At 46.6% G+C, this 27,552-nt stretch overlaps 1 protein-coding gene and 1 long non-coding RNA gene across 2 annotated transcripts in view; one reads left to right on the top strand and one right to left on the bottom strand.

Moving 5' to 3' along the window:
• Positions 1–277: 277 nt before the first annotated feature.
• Foxb1 (forkhead box B1) lies at positions 278–3,758 on the bottom strand. The gene is made up of 2 exons (XM_006979288.4): positions 3,256–3,758; positions 278–2,992 (listed from the first exon to the last, which is right to left on the bottom strand). The coding sequence occupies exon 2, from the start codon at positions 2,936–2,938 to the stop codon at positions 1,961–1,963; it is 978 nt and encodes a 325-aa protein (XP_006979350.3). The 5' UTR covers positions 2,939–2,992; positions 3,256–3,758; the 3' UTR covers positions 278–1,960.
• The window catches only part of LOC143274270 (uncharacterized), a 31,069-nt gene continuing 6,724 nt past the window's right edge, over positions 3,208–27,552 (top strand). The window contains exons 1-2 of the long non-coding RNA XR_013052808.1: positions 3,208–3,352; positions 3,789–4,008. This is a non-coding gene — a long non-coding RNA (uncharacterized LOC143274270). The remainder of the gene's footprint in view (positions 3,353–3,788; positions 4,009–27,552) is intronic.

Here is a 27,552-nt window from a genome sequence, read left to right on the forward strand (position 1 = left end):
AGTGAACCTCAGGTGATTTCTGAAAGAAAGGGAATGTCAACAACTATAATGATTTAAAGGAATAAAGAAAGGGTTCCTCCGGGTGGGCCAGAAGCATCAGGTTAAGGGCTGGGTACCCTAGTCTGGGAGTACTTTGTAAATTCCACACCAGTCTTTGGTGTCTGTAAGATGATGCCACAGAAAGCGTGTTGAAGACAGATAAAAACACACAGGAAGTACTGCAGTTGTTCTGGGTCATCCCTTCAATGCTGTGCCTGGGCCGGGGCTTTGCATCTGAAATGCTTGGCCTCACTCTTCCCCCTGTGCGCAAATGTCTTCCACGACCCCCTTAGAATAATGTCCCCTCACCTGCAACTGTGTTTTCACGTGATTTGAAAATGACAACCCCCCCCCACAACGTGTTTGCAGAGGCTGATGCTACCATCCATCTATTGTCCCCCGTAGCACGTCTTCAAGAACACACAAAACTTAACAAAATTTGAATTTACATATTTTAATGAGAAAATATTATTTAGACTAGGTCATAATTTAATGTAGACACCTTTTTAAAACTCTGTCTTAAAATGGGCATGCTGGGAACAAGGACATCGATATTTAAAATGCCATGCGAATTCTGTGCAGGGAGGAAGAAAAATAAAGATGGGAATTTTTTTTTTTCACAGCTTGGACAACACTACAGTTTCTTTTTTTAAATTAAGCAGGTCACACCAGAACAAGTGTTGGGTTGTTTTTTGTTTTTGTTTTTCAGTCAATTACCTAAGAAGCTAAAAGGAACATACCAAACCAAAGTGCATTTTACACAGTGTAAATCATTCCTATTTACAACTCTTTGCGGCCCTTGACCTTCACGGAAAAGTTCTTCTAACAGAAAGATCTGTCCAGGCGACATCTCTGTTGACACCCCCCTTCACGTTCCCAGTCGGTTTATCTACATTCTCCCCCTCTTGCCCCAGGTGCTTTCTTAATTGGGCTTAGTTCACGTTTCATTTCTCTTTTTCTTTTCCTTTCTTTCTTCATCAAAATAAATAGCTAAAAAGGTCTCTAAATAGTAAGAAAGTTACCATCCCAATTAACTTCCCTATTCCCCCCTACACCCCCACCCCGCCCACCAAAAGCTGGCCAGAAGAGTAAACATTCACATTACAACAGGTAATTGTAAAGAGGACTCTGCCCCCTAGCCCGCCTAGCCAGGCAGATGCTCAAGTTCACTGTTTACATTTTTTTTTTTAAACCGCGCGCTTTGTAAACAATAACGGTGACTTCTAGCTGTGTTTTGCATTTGCGAAGGACAAGCGTCCTCCCTAGTTTAGCAGCCTTCTCTCCTCCCTCCAAGCTAAGAGAGCCTCTGGCCGGAAACAAAACCCAGAAGCAAAGAAAAATAATCTTCCTTAGAAGCCCGGGAGGCTGGGCCGCAGCCTGGGGAAGCAGCGTCCCGCCCATGCCGGCCTGATGGGCGGAGGCGAGCCTGTCGGAGGATTAGTGGGTCCGTGGCCACAGATTTTCAGGACCTAAGATCTGGCCCTCGCTGTGCGGCTGCAGCCTTGGCGGGCTTCACACCCGGGCAGTGTCTCTGGTCTTGAAATTGCGCAGAGTCCGGAAGATGCTTTTTTCCCCCCTTTCTGTTTGCGTTTTCTCCGAGCAGGAGGGAGTCGGGGTGTCCTGCCTATTGGATGGGAGTGCATTTCTGGGACTCTGGAGGGGTCGCTTGGCTTGGGTTAGTCCCTGTGTTCTCTGGTGCCCTGAAGGGGCGAAGACAACTTTCGCGCGCCTTCTAGCAAGTTTGTGGTTTGTCTTCCGGGTCCAAAACCAAAAGTTCTCCTAGGAGAGAGGACTGAAGGAAGAAGGTGGAATGGGCAAGTCAGGGTGATGGTTCTAGGTCGGAGAGGGCTGGACCCGGAGCCGGGGAAGTGGTGAGAGGGGTGATGTAGAAGTGACTAGAGGGAGCCCCAGCTTCTGTGGGTCAGTGCACCGCCACCGAGTGCAAGGCGGAGGCCGGGCTGGTGAGTGTCTCGCTAGGGGTAGCAGGGCTGCTTTGGCTGGTGGCTGTCTGCGAGGAAGTGGGGCTGAGCGAAGGCGGCGAGTTCGAGAGCAGGGTGGGGATGGGCGCGGGCAGCGCGGGCAGCGCGGGCACTGCGGCCGGCGTGGGCTTGATGGGCACCGGGATGGCGGGCAGCGTCTGGCCCGCGGCGTGGCACAGGGGCTTCAGCGGCACTCCATAGGCGCTGTAGTCGCCACTCGCCATGGAGATGGGGGTGGCCGAGTCGATCATACCCGCGGAACCGTACACATGTGGCCAGCCTGTGCCCAGAGAGCTGCCCATGGTAGTCAACTGGTTAGGGAGCGGGTAGGCAGCGGGAACTGGCTGCATGGCCGAGAAGGCCAGTCCCCCAGGCATCTTGTACTCCCTCGCGATGATGTTCTCGATGGCGAAGGGATGCTTGAAGCCGGAGGGCTGCGCCACACCGCCCAGGTTGTAGGCAGCGGCCGGCATCTGCGGCAGATGCGTGCCAGAGGCGGCCAGCGCGCTGAGCCGCAGCTTAGCCTGCTGCTGGAGGTACTGTGCCGCGTCCGCTGGCTTGCTAGGAGCCAGGTGGTCAGACTTGAGCACCTTGAAGCGCTTGCGGCGCCGCAGGAAGCTGCCGTTCTCGAACATGTCCCCGCAGCTGGGATGCAGAGCCCAGAAGCTGCCCTTCCCGGGCTGGTCCGGCCGCCGAGGGATCTTGATGAAGCAGTCGTTGAAGGAGAGGTTGTGGCGCAGGCTGTTCTGCCAGCGCTGCGTGTTCTCCCGGTAGTAGGGGAAGCGGTCCATGATGAACTTGTAGATCTCGCTGAGCGGCAGCATCTTCTCCGGAGAGCTCTGGATGGCCATGGCGGTCAGCGAGATGTAGGAGTAGGGAGGCTTCTGGTCGCTGTACGTGTTGCGGCCCGGCCGAGGCATCTTCTCGCTTACCCACTGGCTCGGAGTCCGCGCGGCGGGGAGGACTGGTCGGATCTGAGAAAGGAGGAGGTGGTGAAGGAGAAGGGCAGCATGGGTGCAGAGACACTCGCGAGGTCACTCAGGCCGAGTCATAGATATCGGGGGTTGGGGGCGGGGGATTCGGGTGCCAGCAACTTTGCGCACCAAACTGGATGGACCCAGCCAGCGGACGTGGAGAGGGGAGGACCGCGGGGGTGGGGTGGGGGTGGGGGGCGAGGGTTGCGGGAAAGTAAGTAGAACCTGGATTCAGGGGAAGGGACAGATAGATAGATGCTCACCTTAAAGTTGTTTCAAGTTGCGGGTCCGCATCCGGGACGGTGCAGCTGGTGGCCGAGTCCCTCCCCTCCGGCGATCAGAGCTCAGCGTCGGAGACCGGTGAGACTAGCTGCGAGCCTGGCTTGGGCTCAGCCTGGGAGGGAGAGCTCCGCGGCGCTTCTGGGTGGTGAGTCCTGCCCGGGAGACCGAGCTGGGCTGCCGGGTGCTGGAGCGGACCGAGGCAGCCTCCGCCGCCGCCTCGGGGATCCAGAGGACGCTGCTGTGTCGTACGCGGCTCCGCTGAGCTAGGTGGCTGCCTCCATGTCCACCCTCGAAACATCTGATAGTTTTAAGCGGTGACAGGAGCAGAAAAGACCCCTGTAGCGGCGCTTCATTAATGTGCCACTTCTTAGCTATCGTATGACAATCGCCTTGGGAGGAGGAAGAGGAGGGGGGCAGCGGGGGCTGCAGAGGGAGGGGACTGAGGAAGAGGGGAGAGAGCCTGGCCAGCGCTGGTTTCTTTCACACCTATTTACATGGACACCTTGGCCAATAGGAATCACTTCCAGCAGAAGACCGGGCGACCCGGGAAGAGCCTCTGCCGCCCGCGGGGAGCGGGCAGCGCCTGCCGGTGTGCGCGTTGGGAAGGTATGAGCGGACCGGCGCGCCGAGCCCGGGAACCAGGCGACCATTCACGCTCTGAGCTAGCTGCCGCGCCGACGGTGTTTGACATGGAAATGGCTCGGCTGGGGTGTTGTTTCCTCCGCATTGATCGGGTTTGTATTGTTAGCTAACTTCTAGCACAGGCTTTCTCTTGAAGGGCGACCCTTTTACTTTACTTGGCACTGCCCGGGGTTGGTTGGATGGGTTTTAGAATGGAAATATACACCTCCCCCTCCCCACACACCACCCCCGAGCCCTGCAAGAGGCAGGTCGAAGTTTGATTTGGCCTCTTGGAGGCTTCAAAGCTGCACACTAGAGTATGTCGCTTTAAAAAGGTGATAAGGTTAATAGACAGACACATAGGGACATAAATATTCGGACAGCTGGGTAGAAGAGTCTGTTTTGAATGTAGACGTGTTAGGTAAGTTTTTTATATTTTTGGTTGTGAGCCTAGCCTTTAACGGCCGAGCCATCTCTCCAGGCCAAGGTATCAGTTTGTTTTTTGTTTGTTTTAAAAGGAAAAGAAAAGAATGGACGAAGGTACTAGGTTTTTCCTTTATCAATCTTTTAGCAATTTGATGGGCACAAGGAGGCTCAGGGGACGTTGAGGCAGGCAGCGTTCAAACCTGGGGAGGGCCTGAGTTTGTCTAAGATACGTTATCGCCTGGGGATCTCCTCCTTTCTCCAGGTGCTTGGGAAGCCTGGCGGTTCCTGGGAGTTAGCGGGTCAGCATTTTATAGTCCTCTTTCCCTCCTTTAACGTGGGAATAGTTTCTTTAGAGTTTAGAACGCCCTGAAAAGACAGTGCCTGCTGAGACTTGTGAAGGACCGGCGAGTTTTTCGGGGTGGGGGTGGGGACGTGGCTCCGATCTTTGGGCCTGGTGAGGGTAGCGGGCTCCTTTGAGTTCGGATTTGCCTTGTGAGGATTCCATGAATCATGATTATCATTATCATCATCTTCGTCGTCATCATCATCAAACTGCTATGAAATAAACAGTGAGTCAGTCCGTAGGCATGCACGCAATGAGTACCAGCCATGAGCTGCCACGCTTTTCAGCGCTTTCCCTGGCCTTTGTGGTTTTAAAAAGAACCCCATGCCATCATGTTAAATACGAAATACCTACAGTTTACGTAGAACCATCTTTAAAGTTCGGAAGCCTCTTTCCTTTTTCTCCACCCCCCCCCCCACCGCGCCCCCTCTCCGGAACCCCAGGAGGAGATAGAGAGTTCTGGTGTGAAGTTTGTTACACATTGAGTGACAGCAGAGCATCAGTCTGTGGGTATCATTTTTAAGAAGACCTTTCAGCTTGCGAACGCGCGCGCGCGCGCACGCACCCGCCCACCCACTCACATAACTTCATTAACCACAGTTTCGAAGCTGGTCAATAACTCACCAAAACGTAACTTAAACACGACGAATTTAGGAGATTAAACAATTTCATTAATATTGAAATGGCTCTGGCGCCTGGGCTGCCGCGCTTTAGATGCAAGCGCACGTTTTTCAATATTAACAGAGTGCTTGAAGGAAAGACTCAAGTCACCTTCTTAATTCGGGGGAAAAAAATAACCAGGAGGAGGAGGTGGGAGCAGGGAGGTGGGGGTGGGGGCGTTGACCTATCTCTGGGGGCAAGGCTAGAGCAGGGCAGATATGTGGATTTCTTTTCTCCAAAGATTAAATCAGTCGGACCCTAGGCCCAGTTGGGCCAGAGGCAGTCCTGATGGCCTGAGCTGCGCGCGCGGCCGCGGCTAACAGACTGAGGTTTGGGGTTTTTCTGCGCGTGCCCGGGTTAGGATCTAGGGCCTGCGGTGGGAGGAGCTGGGAGCGCTAAGGGGTGGGGAACCCGAGGGATGTTTGGAGACAGGTGGAAGGCTGGTCCACGTCTTGCTTGCTCCAGCTCCAGCTGGCTTTGTAGGCACTAAAGCAAGAGTTGCTTTAAAGGAAGCAGGATTGCTCCGGGGTGGAAAAGTACCAGCGTGGAAGCCCCTGAGTGTTTTAAAGATCCTTTCTTGGCAAACATGTGCATGGGTTCATGCTGAAATGCAAACATAGGTGTTTATGGTGGTTGCATTCGATATGTTAAAAGACCGTCGCTCTTCCCCCAGTGACAACCAGCAAGATGCTTTCCAGTCTTGTAAGGTTGTGTGTTAATAGTGAGGAATGGGGAGCGAGCAATGTTTTCTTATTTTACAAACTGGCATGTCGTTGTCCCGCAAAGGGGGCCCTTGTGTGGCTGTCGAAATCACTGTTCAGAGCAAATGGAAGATAAACCAAATTCTAAAAGTGGAAACCTTCACGTAGAAAAAAAAACACAAAAAACAAAACTAACTTGGAATAAATCTTTGTTCATCTTCCTGGGGGAAACTGTCACCACCGAGTTCTTGCAATAATAATGTAGGAGCTGGTGTTTGAGGAACATTCAAAGTCTGGTTACAATCGAGAACGGAGCTGAGGCACATCGCCTATGTTCAGGGTTGGTCAAGTAAACAGAGCTTAATCTCCTAAATTTGTCTTGCGAGGGGAAAGGAGCTGTGAGAGGCGCATTTAACTCGTGGGCATTGCTACAAGTTCTACCTCAGTTGCTGTCGGAGGTCTTCAAAGCCTGGAGGGGGGTATGCGGGGGGGGGGGGAGAGCAGTTGCAAGCGGTTTACAGCATTTCAAGGCTGGTATTATAAAGAGAAGGAGTGCTTTCCAGAAATCTTGAAAAAGTGCGTCGGAGTCTATTGTACAGAACCCAAAGCCAACAGAAGCTGGGTGGAGGTGGGAGGGGGCAACATCCGACCCGGGGGCTTAAAGGGTTGTTGGGAAAACTGTATAAAACACACACAAGTCAATTATACCCCATGTGCCAACCAAATGGAAATCCCCTCCAGCTAGGACCGTTCATCACCTCGTCAAGCCCACCGCCCACCACCTTCCTCCACTGAAAGTTTGCTGGAGCCCTTTTTCCCACAAGCTGGACCACACACGGCTGCAGATTTTGCAATAATTTATGCTAATTTCCCTCCATAAATCCACAATTCGCTTCAGTGGCACCCGAGTTGCTGAGGGAGTAAAAAGGAGACCGAGGGGTGACAAAAACAATATTGATTTTTGATTCCTTGTGTTGTTAAGCAGGTGTGTGTGTGTGTGTGAGGTGGGGCTGGCTTGTGGGGGAGGAGAGGGCTCCAGGAGAGGAGGACCCTCCCCTAGCCATCTCCTCCCGCCAACCCACCAAACACACTCCAGAAAATAACCGCGCCCCAGTTTGTTAATATTTACCAAACCGGATGGGAGGTGGAAGGAACGTACTCAGCAGCTCTGAAGGTTTCCCGGGCGCTAAAAACAATACCCGCCGCCCCTACTGGGAACGCGAACTGTTCTGTTCTCAGCCGGCAGCGACGAGGCTGAGCCCGGCTTGGCCCTCGCGCTCCTCTTCCTGAGCTCCTGCGATCGGAGTTTCTTTCCACTCATCCCTTCGCTCTCCGTTCTCTCTCTTCTCTCTTGCACAACGCCCGCTCATCAGCGACCTGGGCTGGTGATAGTGGGGCAGCCGAGACGACTGAGGACTGGCTTGCAGCGGGTGCTGAAGTTTGAGGGTCTTATGGGTCTCCTGTGGCCCGCCCCACCATTCCTGGTCGCCTCGGGTAGTTGCTGCTGCAGCAGCCAGCGCTCTGAGAAACCCGCGCTAGCGCACCGCGCCTCTTTGTCCCATCAGTCATTCTTGACCAAATCTGCACTTTGGTGGCGTGAAACGACTTAGCTCTCCTTTCAAAAGGATTTTGTTCCTAGGGTATTCAGTACTAAACAAACTTCTTCAGCTTGTCAGTGGACAATTAAAAAAAAAATATGCCGTTCTGAGTGTCTCAGGCTGTTTGTCCTGGGCGTCTGTGACCACCCCCGCACCCCCAACACACCCCATCCCACCCCGGCGCGACTTTGCATTGCTTTCCTGTTCTGGACCGCAGGAACACAGTGGGCCGGCTTAGTTGCTTGTCGGGTCTCCAGAACACTAGCAGGTCCTAGGGCCTCAGAGACTCGCACCTAGCTGGGGCGTGATACAGGAAGCATCCACCCTCGCTTTTCGCTATGGACTTCCTCGGGATTTTGAGCCTGGGCTTTCCCAGCCATTCGGCCCTAGCCTGGCTGGAAATAAAACTGCCCCACGAAGGAAGCCTGGGGAGGAGACACACACATTTCGTTCTTGTGCCAACTGTCACTCTGGTATTAAATGCCAGTCTACCATCTCTGCCAGCGGCCCCGGGGCCCTGCTACCAAAGGAGCACACTTTTACCAAGTAGCGGGGGGAGGGGGGGGGAATGCCTGACAGGGAATTTGGGAACCATTTCATCGGTTAATGACTGCCACGTGGGTGTAGAACCTTAATTCAAAACAGGGAGGTTGAATTCAAACTTTTGATAAGTATTCTTATCCTAAATGCCTAAAATCACGCTCATCCCATCTGCCGGTTCAATCCCGCTAGTTCCTAGAATATACTTCCATCCCAACAGGGAAGGTCAACTTCAGGGTGTCTCTCCTGCCCCTTAGTGCTCACCAGGAAAACTTTCCTCTCGGGGAAACTGAGGCCTCTGGCTGTAGCACTTTTTCTATTTGGGCCAGGAGGGGGAAAATGAGCTGAGCAACCACGCCCTGGACATTTTACCCACTTATGCCCAGTAGCTGTTGCAAGGTGGAGGGTACCGGGGAGGCCTTCCTTTCAACTCTAAGCGTGAAACAATTGGTAGCTAAAGTTGGATGCTCCTCGTGCTCCGTCCCCACTCCCAGCGACAACCGCCCTTCACAGGGAGCAGGCAGCTTCAATGCCAGTGAAAACAGCTCTTTTCCCTGCTCAGTACAATACCCTCTCTTTCAGTCAGTTTACTAAATACCATTTGGTGTTTGCTCTGCTTGCGGCTTGCTCGGAGACCTCGTGGCTTAGAATCTTAAGTTTCCAAATCACATCTCTCCTTTGCACAAACAACTGCACAGAATTCGCCTGAGCTTTACCAAGCCTGACAGTGTGTGTCTAAGAAGCATTTGCCAAATACCCCTGGAAGAATTTCGGCTAACCCCCCCCCCCACCTTAAGTTTTGCTCCGCGCTGTGTGAAATTGAAGGCGGAACTCCAAGCTATTATTTTTATTGGAGGGAATATTGCTAAAGCTACCTTGGTATTGAAGGGATTAACTTGCTTTTTCTCCCAGCCCCTAACTCTGGGGTTAAGACAGCAGTAGATCAACTGTATAATGTGTGCACTGTTCGCTCATTTGTACAAGCAGAACAAAGGTTGGACTAAACCAAATTGCATTGCACTTGTGAACCGAGTCCCGATGTGAAGTATCTTTTACAGCGGGAGGAAAGAGAACAATTTCGTGTATGTCTAAAAGGGAGTAACAAAGCCACTTTCTCCCGCAGCTCAAAGTGAAGTATCGAGGCGTGACATTCCCAGGGTGAGGGGGGACAAAAGCAGGGTCAGGGGGATGAAAAAGAGAATCAAACAGGCACTTTCACATGCGTGCCCTCAACTGCTGCACCTCTCCATAATAGGAAACAAATGTTGTAAAAGCCGGGATTGCTTCCATTCATTCAAAATAGCAAATGATAGCTAAACAACATTGTCAAAACCGAATCAACTTCTGTGCAGTACCACCCAGAAAAAGGTATTGTGCTTTGTTTAATAGCGGGGTGGAGCGAACGGTCTTTTTCTTTTTCTTTTTTTTAAGAGGGAAGGGGAGAAAAATCACCCTCTTTTCAAATCAACTTCTTTGTTAGGAATTATTTGTTTGCTTAGATTTTTTTTTTTTAAAACCAGGCTGTCCGGGTAGGCACTTCATTCTTAAAATATTATGGGGGGGAGGGATTTGCAAAAGTAGATTTTGTTTTTACTTTCAGGAAATTCACCAGCTGTTAATAAACAGATAGATACTTTTCAACTTTCTTTGGCTGTGTTATGGGAGGGAGGGTTGGCTGCAATACTTTTAAAGTTGAATAAAATTGATTCAGGGAAGTGCAGACTTTTGAAATGAGGACTCTTTTGCACCCATCATATTTTATTTTGATCGAAACCCACCACGCCCACCTTCTTTAATTTGTTTTGAAAACTGGCAACCTGTGGGTCGGCAGCCTTAAACCCCAGCTTTGTTTTGTTTATTCAGGCTGGGGCGGGGGTGGGGGGTGGGGGGTGGGAGAGGCTTAGGCGGGGTGGCCGTGTGCGGTATGGGTTTTCTTAATAGCAGAAACGGGTTTCTCTGAAAACCCCCACAGCTTTCAGATGGAGTAACTCTCGGTGTTCCTGGGAAGGTTAAAACTATTTATTCTCTCTCTCTCTCTCTCTCTCTCTCTCTCTCTCTCTCTCTCTCTCTCTCTCTCTCTCTCTCTCTCTCTCTCCACCCCCTCTTTGTGTGTGTGTGTGTGTGTGTGTGTGTGTGTGTGTGTGTGTGTGTGCACGTATTCCCCACTGAGCTGCCACCCACAAAGAGAGTTGAAAAAGAAAAGGGGAGAATGGGAAGCCGCTGATCCTCCTCCCTCCAGCTAAGAATGGCTGGGGGCGGGGCTTGGAGAGGCCAGCCAAGCCTTTGGAGGCTGGCAACCCCGGGGGCAGCCCGAGTCCTTCCGCTCCGTTGAGGCTCACCTGGGAGCTGAAGGTCCGGGAGCGGCACCCTCTGGGATCCCATGGCCTTGCACCTCTTCTGGGCGCCCCAACCGCGCTAGGGCTCAGTGGTTGGTCACAGTGGGGGATCCAGCTACCCTGCGTGTGCGGGTCCTCTGCGTACTTCCCCTTTTTCTTTTTTCCTTTCTACCTTCCTCTCTTCCCCACCCCCCGACCCCCACCCCAGGCCAGCTTCCATTTCCCTACCAAACTGTCCTCCATTCCCAGGAACGCAGCCCTGGGGGCATTCTCTAAGGTACCTAGCAGGCCTAATACAAAAAAAAAAAAAAAAAAGAAAGAAAAAAGAAAAGAAAAGAAAAAAAGAAAAAGAAAGAAGGAAGGAAGGAAGGAAGGAAGGAAGGAAGGAAGGAAGGAAGGAAGGAAGGAAGGAAGGAAGGAAGGAAGGAAGGAAGGGGGATGACGGCAGGTAACAAAAAGTGCAAACCTCCCTCCCGGACTCTCTCACCTCAACACTAGCACACCTCAGCAGCAAGCTAAGCCGTAGGCCGCAGCAGGTAGGTGGGCAGTGCCATGTAAATCACCAGTCAGTTCGTTGTAGGAGACATCGGCCCTTCGATTTTGGCTGTCATCGGGCCCTGCAACTCAAGTAAGCAAACTGCCTAGACACACGTCTTTGTATTTAGTTTTATTTTCACCTAACTTTAAAAAAAAAAAATTGGGAAAGAATTTTGAAAATAAATATTAGTACCACGGCTGTCATTTTCCTCAACAAGTACCCTCTCCATTCTCTAGATAAATCTAGAACCACGGAGCGTTCTATAACCCCAAAGAGGTGATTTTCTTTGGAGCGACAACCATTTGTTTATGGAGGCCACCGCGATTTGATTGGTGGAGTGGATGGCGTCCCTTTGCTTAGGTAGGCTGACTCTTCGTCGCGTGCCTCTCGCTTCACCCTGAAAGCAGTTTGGGTCCCTCACCTTTAACAGACACTTCCGAATAACCAGAGCTTGGGGAGTTTACCCGACTCCTTTCTGGCCCCTGTCCTTTATGTACCGATTTTTTTTCTTAATTGCAAAGAAAAGGATAGGTACACACAAAGGGAGTAAAACAGACGAGCCAGGAGTTGTCCTTCATGTCCTACACCGTTCACTAAAAGGATCTCACCAGCTCCATACACCTCTGGCCACGGTTAGCAAACTGTTTTCCTTGGAGCAAGTCCGCTCGCGCGCGACCTGTTGATGACTCGGAGTAGCAGTGCGCGGAGCTCCGTGGAGAAGCCGGCTAAGTAAACTGCTTGTGTATTTCACATTATCATCGCGCTATCTGGAGGCAATGTAGATTTTCTAAAGATCTAATGAATAAACAACCAGCAACTGCTGGCGGTGTAATTTACATTGTTAATGCCTACATATGTATAATAAATACGCATTTGTATGCTCTCAAACAAACTCTTTAGTTTTAAACCTGTGGTGATTTTTTTTTTTCCAAAAAGAAGGGGTGGGGGTGGGGGGAGGCCCGTCTTTTCAAGAACGCTTTCCTTTTCACTTCGCTGATCTAAAAAAAAAAAAAATGGCTGTGATTTGGAGCCTAGAAACCGGTCAGCAATCTGGTTGTCCCTCCTACCCGACGAGGAAGCAAGATCTTCAGGAATGTGACTCTCGCTGGACTCAAGCAAGAAAAAGAGTACACCCAGTAGCTTGTAGCTTCGCGGTTAGTGGTGGCCAGAGCGCTTCCTCGCGGCGTGGAACCCGAGAGAGAGAGGCCGAAGACAATGCCATCCCTACCATCAGGACATCTTTTCCCCTAGCTGTCGCCTTCCCCCAAAGAGAAGTGCCGGCGACCCCATTCACATCCTAACCTGAATTGAGAGAATTGGGGTCGCTGACGCGTTGACAAACCCCTGGAAAATCAAGTTTCTCCCGGAATTTCCGGACTGCTGTTTCCCCGCGTGCCTCCAGAGAGCTTCTGGGACCAGCCTGGGAAAGGCAGGGGGAAAGCAGAGGGAACCGGGGACTGGGGTCCTAGACCACCGCATTGGGCTAGTCCTCCCCTAGAGGGCAATGGGCAGCAGGAGCAAGGACACACCTAGGAGCCACGCCTCCTCCTCCGCAGGTTCGGACCCAGCACTCAGCTCTTGCTTTCTGATGCTGCAGACCTTCCCTAAACGTCCCAAGCCACTTAGGTCAGGCCAGGCGTGGCCTTTTGATATCTCTCCCCTCCACCATCCAGGTGCCACTTCCTTAGCGCGCCCCAAGGCAAATGTCTTGTCTTGTCCTGGATCTGGAATACATTATTTTAATTAAGTCTTTGGCGGTTTACTTTCCTCTGAGATCTGTTCCACGGTGCAATTAGGAACGTATTGGTGCTAGCTCGTATGAATATTCAGGAGCGTGTCAATTAATTAGCAGACAGAGGAATCTCATTATGGTGCTCAAAACCCTTTTAGTGTTAAGCAGAATTAAGGGGTATTCGGCAATGCGCTGGATTAGTGAATATTTTACTGTGCACTCATTTAACTTCATTATCGCCGCACTTACACTACTCTCTGATTTTATTAATTAAATTGCTCATTAATTTGGCCAAAAAGGATAAAAGTTTTAATGCGCTACCCAATAACTTGGAAAGTAAACTTTGGCCCGGCCGGCCTGGACTCCGCTTCCAGGGAGGGCCCACGGCAACTTTCACGGACTTGCAGCTTGCTTCTTTCCACCCAGCAGCTTTGGGCGTTCAGGCTCACGGGCTCTGGACACCAGAGGTGTGTTAAGATGTCCGGGGATAAAAAGCCACGGCTGCCGCACTTCATTCACCCTCGGTCTCCCTGGATTGGCCAGGAAGTCTGTGTTGTCCTTAGATATTAAAATAAACGCGTTAGTAAATAAATAAGCCTCTTCCTCGGGGGGATTGACGAGGGGAGGCGTGATTTGACCAGATGTCCCCCTGAAAATGCCTGGGAAGCAGTGGTCAGTAGGCTCAGGAACCTCCGTGCCCCAAGCTAAGACCACTGATTTTGTCAAGGACAGCACAGAATGCATCTCTGCTTGAGATCAGAGACAGCAACGGCCCCTAAGAAGGGCAATCTTAGCCTCTGCTGTCTGCAGCTGCTCGGGGCTTCCACCAGAGCCCTGCCCCAAGTCCGGGGGCCACCTTCAGGCACCATCGGGATCCTCCAGGTGCTCCTCACATCACCTGCACCTCCCTCACCCTACCCCGAAAGGTTAGAAACACAAATATTAAAATTACTTGCACAAAGGGAACCGCTAAAGAGATCTCAAATTAATATGCATGTAAAATTAATTAGCTGCATTTCGTGACATCAAAATAAGTACCTGGGAAACAGAACACCTTCTGGGCATTGGGAACATATGCTGGAATTAGAGTTAATTGACTAATTACATAAATTAGGCATTAATTTTGCAACACATCAAGTATAAAAGATATCTCAATTAATTGTGCATAAATTACCAGGTGAAACCGGGCAATAGTCGGTCCATGGTCCGGTTCTCAGATCTCTTTGCTCCTTAGGGTGCCAAAGCCAGGCTGTGTGGCATGCGCATTGGCTGCGACAGGGTGGTGGGCTGTGGGAGCGAGATTAGCACCTGAAGCAGCCTCCTGCTCAGGCTGGTGACCTCGGGGCAAAGATCCCTCCCATACCTCATTAAAACCAATTACATGCTGTTAGATTGATCAGATTTTGTCATGAAGAGGGGCACTGAAGACCGCCCTACCAATTCACCTTCTTCTCCGTTTATGCATAGCACGAGTCCGGTCCTTTGGTCCCCTCCTGAAGGACATCAGTGTTTTCTGGTTTGACATTGGTCTTGGGTCACTGTAGCTCCATCTGGCCTCCTGCCAACGGATGCCTAACCCGGGGTTTCTCCCATGGAGTGTATCTCGGAGTCCCCATCAGTTTAATTCTTCACCCAGGAATCCATCCTCCCTGGAGGGATGCTAAGTGACCTGAGTCTCTTCAGTTTGGGAATGAGTGTAAATTAAAGCCGGAGAGGACATACCTTAGAAACCCATGTTTATTCCTTTGGGACTGGTTTGTAGATTCTCTTGGCGTCACACACACACACACACACACACACACACACACACACACACACACACCTATGTGCCATGTATAATCTCTTCCTTTCTTAGGGCTCAATGCATGGAACTGGTATAGCATGGATACTCAACTCGGTTTTCTATGGACTCCAAGAAGGCTTCAAGGAACAGACTAGTAAACCCTCCTACAACAAACCACTAAATGTAACCTTTATTTTGCCTCTACGACAATTATCTTGTTGAGAAAATATTAATGAACTTGGCATCCTCCATTTTAAATGGAGAAGAGTTATCCTAAGGGGAAAGGCCTTTGGGAGTGAGGAAAGTCAAGCAAGTTGAAACCTAGTGAAAGGAACGAAGTTTACTTTCGTAAGTAATAAAAGTTTCCAGTGGTCACCAACTGCACAGGGCTTGGTTCTCTTGATCTCATGGGATGGGGACATTACTAAAGGAAAGACAGATTTCTCAGTAACCTCTAGAATTGTCACCATGTCCTTGGTAGTTTACAAAAGCTAGTTTTATTTAGATGCTCCTCCCTCTACCTTGCTCGCCCTCAACTCCCTTCTCCAAAGGTCTCAGGTCGGAATCTGTTTTTATTCTGGTGCAAAGAGAGGGAGAAAGATACCTTGAGAGAGCTGTTTTCTCTCTCTAATGATGTAGGCTCACCAAGGTACTTAGGTAAGAGTCCTCAAAACGTAATCCCGACTGCTGATGAGCCAAAGAGAGGGATGAAACCCCGAGTTTACTGAACCACACATTCATCTTGATGGAGAGGGCTCCCTCGGAGCCAGATGAGCCAGATGCAGAAGGTACTTGAGGGAGATGTTGACAAGCGGTTAATTGTCAGCAGAACTAAAACAGACACTTTGTTTACAGTGGAGCGTGATTAATGGAGAGTAAATAAAACAACAGCACTCTTTATAAAGTCACCATCCATGTGAAGGGGGGAAAAGCTGGATGTCTCTAGGAATGAAAGAAGTGGGCATCCCGCTCAAGGGGGGATTTGTCAGACCCTTGAAGCAACAGCTGGTAGTAGTGTACATGGCAGGGAGGCAAGCTTTCCAGATGGCCTGCTTCTTTAAAAAAAAAAAAAAATCCCCACATTTATAGAGCTGGACTAGAAACATTTTTCTCCCAGTTATCTGAATTTCTCTTATTTAGGCATGACTCTTCCCCCACCCCATTATTTGTTTCTTAAGAGGTAACTCATTTAATGTGGAATGATTTTCAAAAGAAGCCAGACAATGCCGCTGGGGTGCTTTCATTTGCAGGAAGACGTTTCTGTCTCCTGGGACTCTAATAAATTGCAGAGCCTACACTCTAGTAAATAGCTTGTAAATAGCTTATGATGGGCTGCATTCCGCAAAACAGGAAATGTATCCTTAAATTTTTTTAATTTTAATAATTATTATCATGGTGTGTGTATGAGGAACATGAAGGGGCACACGCCACTGTGCAGGTCAGAGGACAATTTTCAGGAGGAATCAGTTCTTTTCTACCATACAGGCTAGGGATACCAGGGCTAGCACTCAAGTGGCCAGGCTTGGGCAGCAAGTGCTTTTATACACTGAGCTATTTCCCCAGCCTTCACTTTTCTTTCAAGGCATGGTGTGTGTGTGTGTGTGTGTGTGTGTGTGTGTGTGTGTGTGTGTGTGTGTGTGTGTGTGTTTCCCTGCCTCTATCCTGTTGGAATGGAGGTTGACCAGGCTAATACCTTCCTAGTAGATGCCAGTTACATCCATGCCAATGTGCCCATCCTCTGCCTTGGCTTCACTGTCACTAGAAAAATGTAGAGCAGCTTATGAAAAATGGACATTCTTGGTATTTAACACAAAGCCCAGTGAGGTTCAAAATGGTGATTCTAAGGCTCAAAGTTCAATCCCAGCCGTAGGGAGGCAGAGGCAGGAGGATTTCTGTGAGTTCCAAGTTAGCCTGGTCTACATAATGAGGAGACCCTGTCTCAACAAACAAACAAAAAGACAAAGAAAAAAGCAGGAAGAAAGAATGGAAGGAAGAATGAGCGAATGACAGACAGACTTTTGGGTCACCAATACTTCAATTAGATTTTGACCAACCGTGCTATCACATGGATACATACAGAAACGCAAAGCGGGAATAGTATGCAAGACTTGTCTAAGCTGCTGGAAAATTACCTTCCTTCCTCCCCCTCCCATCTCTCTCTTAAGACAAGTTAAGAGTTTATTGAGAAAGAATTTAAATATAGTTTCAACATGAGCATTAATAGAGGGAAAGAGAGACAGGGGGTGGGTGGGGGTGGGGGTGGTGTTAGCACCCCACCCCACCCCAAGGTGGGCACGGAGAGAAAGAGCCTCCTTTGGGGACTTCTGCTGTCTAGAACTGTTTCTAGGAGCATCTGAAACAAAGAAAATCAGAATCTATCCAGGGGAGAGGGAGAGAGAGGGGGGCCCGAGGAGAAGAGCAGGGCAAGAGGAAGAAGCAGAGGGAGAGAGGGGAAGCGGGGAGGGAAGAGAAGAAACTTATCTTTTAACATGTGAGACCTGGACTTTTCTACAAGCTGATATTTTTCTTTTGCCTTGAGCTTGTTTGGGCTAAGTCCTGAAGGGGTCATGCTAATGCCCCCTTTCTCCTTTGAGGCACCCAGTGTAACCTTCACAGGGAAGTTGGCCGAAGTCACTCATTCATGAAAAGTCAGCCATGCTGGGGCTCTGGGTTCCAAGACAAGGAACTGCCTTCTGAGACTGATGCTATACTTTGTTTTGATGGTTATCACCTCTGAGGGTATCTTTCAGGGAGCCCAAAGCCTGGAATTCACGGGATAAAGGCTTTCAGGAAACCTCAGGACTGGGGCAGCTTGCTAGTCCTCCACTCCTCCCCTTATTTTTCTCTTTCTTACAGAAGCATTTCTGGGGGCCAACTCAGCTCCACCGTTAAGTACTAAACATGTGCTCCAGTGAAATCATTTCAGGATTTTAAACCTCAATTGGTGAAAGAAAGGACCTAAGAATAGCTACCAGCTCCTTGGACTGGAATCTTTCATGCTGTTAAATTTTGAGATTAAAAAAGAAAAGATATATTTGCTTTTTATTTCATGTGTATAAGTGTTTTGCCTGTGTGTGCATAGGAACATCATGTGTGTGCAGTACACTCAGAGGCCAGAAGAGGGTATCAGATCCTCAGAAGTGGAGTTACAGATGGTTGGGAGACACTATGTAGGTGCTGGGAACGGAATCAAGTTCTCTGCCAGAGCAGCAAGTACCTTTAACAATTGAATCATCTCTCCAGTACAAGCTTTGAGATCTTAAAGACACCCTGGTTCCACACTCACAAATTCAAGCAATTCTGGATGGGATATATACAGAAAGGGGTTATCACTGTTCCCTAAACAATACAGAGTAAGGACTATTCATATCTTGTTTACATAATCGTAAGGAAGCTGGGACAACAAAGCACCCAGGAGGGTGTAAATAGGCTGTATGCAAGCATGTTTCCATTTTTTTCTTTTTAAAAAACATTAATTATTTTTAAAATTATGTGTATGCATGTATATCTTTCTGTGTGTATGCTCTCATGTGTATGGGTGCTACAGGAGGTTGAGGGGTGTCTAACATGGGTACTGGGAAACTACCCCAGGTTCTCTGCAAGAGTAGCATGCCCTTAACCATGGAGCCATCTCTCCAGCCCAACCTCACTTGACTTACTTATTTATAGACAGGGTCTCTACATAGTCCCGGCTGTCTCGGAGCTCACTGTGGAGACCAGGCTGGCCTCAAAGTCACTGAGATTCTCCTGACTCTGCCTCCCCACTGCTGATGTTAAAGGTGTGCTCCACCATGCTAGGATTGGATTTTATTTTAAACTTGAGCACCTGCAGATTCTGATGTCCTTGGGGATCTGGAGATCCAGTCTTCACCAAGAATACAGAGGGGTGACCAGTACAATAACCCATAGAGGGTGGAATCGATGAAGAAAAATGACTTCCAGCCATGGAGCTTTCTGGAAGTGCAGTTCTGGGACCTCGGTGTTCTCTGAGAGTCACCACAGGCTCTGTAAGGTCAAAGCTGTTCCCATCATATTTTCTTTTTAATATTGTTAGCTTTTTCTCTACTCATCTTTTACTCATGTTCAGTTGAGTGTTCCAGAAGTTTCATAATATAATTTAATACAAAAACAGATATGAGAATCCATTCTCCCCTGTTGGGCCATTTGCAGGGCTGTAAAATAGAGGCATTCTTCTCAGTAAAGGTTTTGTTCTGGAAAACGTTCATCTTTCATTAAGACAAATTATTTACAATGATGTTAGGTGAGATTATTATTATTATTTTAAAGTAAATTAAGGTGTATAAATTTAAAATATTTTTTGAGACAAGCTCTCACTATATAGCCCTAGGTGGCCTGGAATCCACCAAGTAAACCAGGCTAGCCTTGGACTTACAGAGAGCTGCCTACTTCTGCCTCCTGAGTGATAGAATTAAAGGTGGGCTACCACAGTGGCCCTATATTTAAGGTTTTTTTAAGGCCGGGGATGAGCTCAGTTGGCAAAGTGCTTACCTAGCATGACAAAGCCGCGGATATTTTATTCCATTTTATCTCTGCCATCCCCACCAGCTGTCCTGGTTTTCTTTCTTTTCCCCCATCTTTTATCCTTTTGTAGCACTAGGATTTGCAATAGCTGATTTTAGCTTATTGAAGCCAACTTCCAAACGACATTGAGTTACTTGTGTGTGTCTTTTGAAGTATTGTTAAAACATTGTAACTCTCCGCACACTCTGAACTCTTCAAGACTGTGCCATGATCTTTACTAAAAGTAGCCAATTATTTCAAAAGATTTACAGATGAAAACAAATGCCCTTCATTTACACCAGTGTATACAGTCTGTACTGCTCTTTGTTCCTTTGTGTGGATACAAATCTCTACCAGGAGCCATGTTCTTCGACCTTGGAGAAAAAAAAAATGCCTTTGAAATACCTTTAATACATCTAGCCAGGCAGTGGTGGCACATGCCTTTAATCCCAGCACTTGGGAGGCAGAGCCAGGCGGATCTCTGTGAGTTCAAGGCCAGCCTGGTCTACAGAGCGAGAGCCAGGACAGGCACCAAAACTACACAGAGAAACCCTGTCTTGAAAAAACAAAAACAAAAACAAAAACAAAAACAAAAACAAACAAACAAAAAGAAAGAAATACCTTTAACACATCTCTTAGTGCAGATCATCCAACCATGGAATCTCTCAACTTCTGCTTGTCTGAGAAAATGTTTCTGTTTACGTGAAGTTTGAGTGACCTTTTCCCTTAGTGTCGAATTCTAGATGGCCTTTTTCTCTCTCTCAGCACTTTGAAGTCCGTGCTCCATTGTCGTCCAGGTTGCATAGTTTCTTACGAGAAGTCCTCGTCATTCTTACTTTTGTTCCTTTCTACCCATGCACACCTTTCTTTTGGCTGTTTATAAGATTCTTCGGTTTAGATATTTTTGCATCTATAAATTACTCCCTCTCTCCCTTTCTTTCATCTATCTAACTATAATCTATCTGTCTGTCTGTCTGTCTGTGTGTACACATGCTATGGCTCATAAGTGGAGGTTGGAAGACAACTTGTGAAAGTCAGTTCTCTCTTTTCTCCATGTGGACTGGGGATTGAACTCAGCTCATCAGGCTTGGAGGCAAGTGCCTTTTCCTGCTGAGCCATATGGCCGCACCTAAGATTTCTCTTGACCTCTGTCTGCTTCAAGTAGTGTGGCTGTTGTGTGCTGAGTTTCATGCTTGTCCTGACTGAGGTCCACTGAGCTCCTTGACTCAATCTATGGACCACATTTTTCATAAAATTAGAAAAAAATGGCTATTATTAATTTTTCTGACTTCCCCTTCCTTTTGGAAATCCAGTTACTTATGTGTTAGGCTGATGTGTGTTGTCCACAGATTTTCTCATGTCATCAGCCATCTTTTCCATTCTCTTCCTACATCTCCACTTTTCTGGTCATTTCTTCTGCAGCTTTTAAAAATTATTTATTTATTTATTTTGTTATTTATTATCCTGCAGAGTTATTTACTCATTGCTAATTCTAGTATATCTTCCTAATATGTTTTCCATGTCCAGAAGCTTCATTTGGGTCTTTTGGTCTGATATATGTTAATTAATCACTTTTCATTTTCTAGACCTGTTCTATTGAGTGATTTTTTTTTTTCTCCCAATGGTAGGCCATATCTTTCTTTCTTTGCATGTTTTAATAGTTACTCTACTTGTTGTCATGACAACAGAATATCTGACAAAGCAACTTAAGGAAGGAAGGAAGGAAAAAGGGGGTTATCTCAATTCACAGTTGGGCTTTATTCTGACATGAAGTTAAGTTAGTTGAATTTTTATAGCTAGTTCACAGCACTATTTTAGCATTACTTTGAAGATGTGACTCTTCCAAAAACACAGCCCGATGCCCTGAGCATCAGAAGTCTCTCTTCTGGTTACAAAAAATGAAACTGTTCCTAACTGTGGATGCATTCCAGAACTCATTCTGCTGTCCCCTTCCCACTGGATCTTCCCCTGACCTCACTAGCAGAGGTCTGGCCTACCTCTTGGATATCCTCTGCAGATCTCCATCAATTTATCTGTGAATTATGGATGCCTAATTCTTCCTAAACTCCTGTCTGATCTCAGCTCCATGATACCACTGTACTTGGTTATGATTCTTTCTTCTTGCCTCTAATCGACCTCAAAGCAGTCCCCTAGAGCAATTGTAAGATGTGGCTCATTTGATGGCAGTGCTCAGGGACCACAATCCTCCTCTGCCTGGAAGAGTTTTAAAATGTATTTCACATGGATTTCTGGTAGTTTGTAGTGGAAAGGCAATTCCTACAGCAGGTAATTTTTCATGGGTATATTAGTCAGGGTTCCCAAAAAGAACAGAACTGATAGAATACACACACACACACACACACACACACACACACACACACACACACACAATTTAATGATTCAGTTGACACTGAAATAGTAATAACAGTTGAATCACACCTAAGAGGCTAAAACTCCAATAGTTGCTAAGTCCATGAGGCTGAGTGCCTGAGCATTGTCAATCATCTGGCAATTCCTGGCAAGCACTGTCACTCTGGCAGCTCCTGGCAAGCTCTGGTCCTCAGTCAGTGATGGAAACTTGGAAACTCTGGTTTTGATACCAGTCAAGGAACTGTCAGCAACAGTGTTAACTAACTCTGTGGCAAGAAGGAAGACCATGCCCCTTTGTATCTAGGCTACTACCTGAAGGTGTTGCCCACATTTAGAGTGGGTCTTACCACATCAATTAAAGCACTTTGGGATAATTCCTCTGTTGTGGCTCCCAACTGAGGCAATTCTAATTTATAGCAAGGTGACATTTGTTGGGTAGTATTATTTTAAGGTATAATACTTTTGTTTATGCTGCATTTGTTTAATTCTGTGAAGCTGTGTTATTTTGCCTCTCTAAAACACCTGATGGTTTAATAAAGAGCTGAATGGCCAATAGCAAGACAGGAGAAAGGATTAGCGGGGGCTGGCAGGCAGAAAGAATATATAGAAGGAGAAATCTGGGAGATGGAGAAGAAGGAACAAGGGAGAACGAGAGGAGGACTTCAGGGGCCAGCCACCCAGCTACACAGCAAGCCACAGAGTAAAAAACAAAGAAAGGTATATAGGAATAGAGAAGGATAAAAACCTGGAGGCAAACGGCAAAAGATGGGTTCATTTAAAGTTAAGGAAAGCTGGCTAGAGATAAGCCAAGCTAAGTCTGGGCATTTATAATTAAGAATAAACCTCCGTGTATGATTTATTTGGGAACTGAGTGGTGGGCCCCTCAAAAGAGTAAAAACAATCAAAATAATTTTGTCACCCAACATGGGGCTCAAACCCACGATGCTGAGATTCTCAAAAATTTCTTGGGGATTCTTAAAATTGGGGAGATGTCTTCACCCACAGACAGCAGGAAGCAGTATGCAGAAAACTATGTCCAAGAGTTGGGAGTTGTGGGTGGCTTTTGGTTGTTTGGTGAGATATGGATGTTTGTCATCATTTAGGGGAATATAAAATATTAATATAAATTTAAAGTTATTTTTGTTACTCTGTATGTATCTACTCTTATTTAAAGGATTTTTGTATATTGATAAATATTTAAGGTTATTTTTGTTACAACATATTGTATGTATGTTTCTATTTTTGTTTGAGGTATCATGCTTATGCAGTTCATTTGGAAATGTAGGGTGAAGTTCTAGTTTTTGAAAGTTATTATTATAAACTGTGTAGATAATTAGGAAACATAGGTTAGTGGTTAGTCATTTAAAACAATCAAAGTTGTAGATATGTTAGGTATGCTTTCCAGATCATATAGAGATATATTTTAGATAGAAAGATGGTCTTAAAACCTTTCAAAGACCTACAGAATATGGCATTTAAAATGTTTTGTTAACTTAGCACTTCTCATGACAATGAGACACATCTATTCCTGTTAGCACCAATTTACTTCAGAGATGATGGGCATGGGGTTTGCTTTCAATGTGGCAAGGCTAGCCATTTGGGCAAGAAACTGTTCTTGCCTGGACTAATTGACAGTATGTTGTATAAACTGGACATGCAGGACCCACAGGAAAGTGACTGGTGAACTTTGCCAATATAGGCAGGACAGTCTTTCAAATTTCCAGCTTCATTGAAAAAATCTGCCAGATACTATGGACCTGTAGGCTGAAGATGGATGCCCCAACATTGCAGAGGAACTTTGGGTGACTGTTCAGGCAGCCAAATGTCTCTGTCATTTCTAGAGTTTTTGGAAGTTGTTTACAATGCACCTTTTGTCTACTTAAATAATATTATATCTGTCTGGGGACTTTGATGGACTTGAAGACTAGACAGTTGCAGTTTTGTTTTCCCTAGTTATGATAGAAAGTAAGTTACATGTAAAACTTTGCATTCACTAAGATAGGATAGATGATGCATTATTTTCTCTGAATTTCCTAAATACAAATGGACTGAATATTATAAATTAATTCTTACTTGATAACTGTTTTTGTTGCATATAGGTTTACTATGTTAAAATTAAAACCTTGCATTTTTGTTTAGAAAAAAAGGGGAGAATGTTGGGAAATATGATTTTAAAGTGTGTTATTTTTATGTTGCATTTGTTAAACTCTGTGAAGCTGAGTTACTTTGCCTGTCTAAAACACCTGATGGTCTAATAGAGAAATGAATGGTCAATAGCGACACAGGAGAAAGGATAGGCAGGGCTGGCAGGCAGACAGAATAAATAGAGGGAGAAGAAGGAATAAGAGAGAATGAGAGGAGGACTTCAGAGGCCAGCCACCCAGCCACCCAGCTACATAGCCAGACATGGAGTAAGAAATAATGAAAGGTATATAGAACCAGAGAAAGGTAAAAGCCCAAAGGCAAAAACTAGATAGGATAATTTAAATAAAGCTGGCAAGAAACAAGTCAAGCTAAGGCCATACATTTATAATTAAGGATAGCCTCCATGTGTGATTTATTTGGGAGCTGGGTGGCGGTCCCGCCAAAAGAGCAAAAACAACCAACAACAGACATTACAACCAGACATTGCAATGGACAAAAGCCGAAGTCTATCTGTGAATCTAATTTATTTTGCAAGAGCATTTCTGGGCAAAATAATTGCTTTCTAGGCAGTTAATCCAAAAATCTTCATGTCTCTATTTTGATGTGGCACAGGCCTCTGCAAATTTAAGATGAATGAAGTGCTCAGTTCTTAACACTTGGAACAACAGGAAAGTTGTCACTATTTCCTTCCTCTCACGGGGGTCACTTTCCGCAGAGTAAACCATGTTTTTTAAGCAAGCAAACAAACAAAAAACTTATACATTGCTTGGACTGGAAAGACCAGTCATTAAGAGCATTGGCTGCTCTTTCAAAGGATTCAGGTTCATTTCCCAGCACCCACAGGACAGCTCACAGCTGTCTGTAACTCCAGTCCCAGGTGAGCCAACACCCTCCTCTGCCAGCCAATCTCTATCCCTGGAATCCTGGAAATGACCTTTTTGGCATTCCTCCACTGCTCTCCACTTAATGTACCAAGACAGGGTATCTTTCTGAAGCCAGAACTCACAACCTTGGATAGTGTAGCTCAGCAGCTTGCCCCAGAGAAATCTCCTGTCTGCTCCGGGAACAGAGGTTACAGGCAGGCCGTCATATCTGCCCAGCTTTTTAATGTGGGTCATGGGGCTCTGAACTCAGGTTCTCATGCTTGCTCGTCAAGTGTTTTATCCACTGAGCCATCTTGTAAAGTATGTGCAGCTCCTTTATAAGGATCAAAGCAGCAATCCTGAGAATAAGAAATACTTCCATGTGGCCAGTGTTAGAATGAACACCTCCCACTTCAGTGGAGAACATTCCGTACCTCTTAGAAATTACATTCTAGTCTCTTATTTCTCCCCAAACAGGTGGTAAATATTTGTGATTTTCCTTCTTTGAATTAGTCCAATCTGTTGTAATAAATTGAGTTTCAATGTTTTGTAGAGCTTTTGAAGACTAATTGGAGAGGTGAGGGTTTGCGGAATTAGAAACATATTAAGTTAAATGTACTCAAATATTTCTTTCCACTATAAGTACTTATTCAAAATAATTACTTTCATTCTCTGTTGCCAGGGAGAGAAACTTTTCCTTTATGCACTTCATTGTCCTTGAATAGAAATAGGCTTTCCTAGAATAGCTACCATGCCCTGCTATCATGTCTCTGTCTTTAGAGAAATATATATTTGGATATGTCATTACTGGGTAAAGCCTCCATTATGTTGTGTTTAAAAAATATCCTAATAATGAAGACTGATGCAACCAGTCCAGATTGGCCATGACTGTGAACTTGTAAGGCAGCTACAGGGAAGGGAAGTTAGGCTCCTTACATCTATATAATCCCTCACAGCTTTATTCTGTCTTCTGAAATTTTTTTTTCTGGTTGCCACCATGCTTGAGGCCACTAAAATGCCCATTGTGGAATCTGGTGAGATGGTTCAGTGACTAAAGGTACTTGCTGCCAAGCTTGACAACCTGAGTTCAATCCTGGGTCATACATGGTAGAAGGATCGAGCCAAGTCTGTCAGTTTTCCCTAACCTCCACACGTGTACCGTATGCATGCACAATGTGCTCCGTGCACTCGGGCACACACACACACACACACACACACACACACACACACACACAAATGCGAGCGCGATAAATGAAATATGGAAATAAATGGACCTTTTTTGTGTTCCCATTTTTCTTAATTGTCAAAATGAGACTGACTATCCACACAAGATACTGAACTTGAAAAAAATATCATAGCTTTCAGTTTTCTTTTTGTTTATATCCTATTTAGGCTATAGAAAGGTGTACTTTAGGTTTATAGACCACATAGGGTGGTAAGTGCAGAGTTTGTTCCTCTTGTTCGTATAATTAAGAACAAAAGGCAAATCATATATCATAGTTGCAGCCTCCTCCTGTTCTTTGTTAAGCATTAAAAAATAAAGTGGATTTCCAGTTTCCAGGTTCCTTAGTGATTTATTTTGAAAAGCAACCTAAATTTTTATATTTTATATATTATATTATTTATATGTTGCCTGAATGTAAGTCTGTGTACTCATGTGTGTGCCTGGTGCCTGAGGAGGCCAGAAGAGGGTGTCAGATCTCCTGGAACTGGAGTTACAGATGGTTGTGAGCTGCTCCTTGGGTACTTGGAGACAGATCCTGGTCCTCCGGAAGAGCAGCCAATGTTCTTAACCCTGGAGCCTTTTCTCTAGTTCCAAACACTCCACTTTGAGCTTCATGTCAAAGGCTCCCGATGTTCATAGGGTGGATATCAAGATGGTAAATGAAAATGAAAGCGATTTCCTTCGAGGTTCTCTGGAGAAGGATTGAGCCGTCCACCTTGGGACACAGGGAGGAGGAGTCTGTTTTCAGTAAGGTGCTTTGCTATTGATGCCTTCTGCTGGCTGAATTTGTGCTCTTTGTCAGCTTTCGATGGCGTGCATCTTTTTATCTGCAAATTCACCTCTAGAAACATCACCTTTCTGAGCTGACCGCAGGTGCCGCGTGGCACCGTCTCATCACAGGCCTGATGCTGAGCATTTATTGGCTCTTGCTTTAGGAGACGAAATGACTCCGAGCATATCTTTCTCAAAGAATTACTTGAAATGCAGTCCTTAAACGTGATCAGCTGCCGGCACAGCAGGACACTTGTAAAAAGATTACTCAGTATTGCTTTGCTCACAGTCTTCGCTGAGATGAATATGGTTGATGTAATTATTCATCTACCAGACAGCTCAGGATTCTAATCATCCCTATTAAAAATTGCCTTTTAAACCAATCTGCCACACCAAAGGCTTTGTTTCACTTTCTTAGGAATTGTGCTTTGTGTACATGTCTACAAATGAAATTGTATGGAGGTCTTATAACGATTAAGCCCATAAGTTTTATTGCACAGAAGAAATTTGACTCTTCCAACATTTCCAGAAAGGATGTAATTATGAAAGTAAAATTTGGAATTCTGTATGGGTATGGTCGTACACGCCTTTAATGCCTGTGCTCTCGAGGCAGAGGCAAGTGGATCTCTGTGAGTTCCAGGCCACCTCGTCTACATAATGAGTCATGGGCCAGTCAGAGTTAAATAATGAGACTCTGTCTCAAGAACTAAGCCAAATGAAATGACACAAAACAATATTTGAATCCCTTAATCAGGAATAAGACAATCTGGGGACACTTTATGAGTACCTCAGTTTTCTTTGTGTGTGTGTGTGTAATGTGGATGTGTGGTGTGTATGCATGTGTGTGTGTGCATGCATGTGCTCAACTGTGCCTGTGTGTGCATGAAGGCCAGAGACAGGACTCGGGTGTCCTGCTCCATTACTGTCTGCCCCATTCTTTGGAGACAGTGTCTCTCACTGGATCCATAGTGAGGTTGACAGCCAGGGAGTCCAGCTGCCTGCCTGTCTCCACTCCTCACCTCGCAGGGTTATAGGCACACAGTCAATATTCAGCTTTTTCTGTGGGTGCTGAGTTGAAATTTGGGTCCTCACACATGCACAAGTG

Source organism: Peromyscus maniculatus, chromosome 7 (assembly GCF_049852395.1).
Source record: "Peromyscus maniculatus bairdii isolate BWxNUB_F1_BW_parent chromosome 7, HU_Pman_BW_mat_3.1, whole genome shotgun sequence".
Taxonomy (NCBI): domain Eukaryota; kingdom Metazoa; phylum Chordata; class Mammalia; order Rodentia; family Cricetidae; genus Peromyscus; species Peromyscus maniculatus.

Excerpts from the sequence above, each read along its gene's own strand:
- Foxb1 (XM_006979288.4), bottom strand. The coding sequence starts at position 2,938 with ATGCCTCGGCCGGGCCGCAACACGTACAGCGACCAGAAGCCTCCCTAC.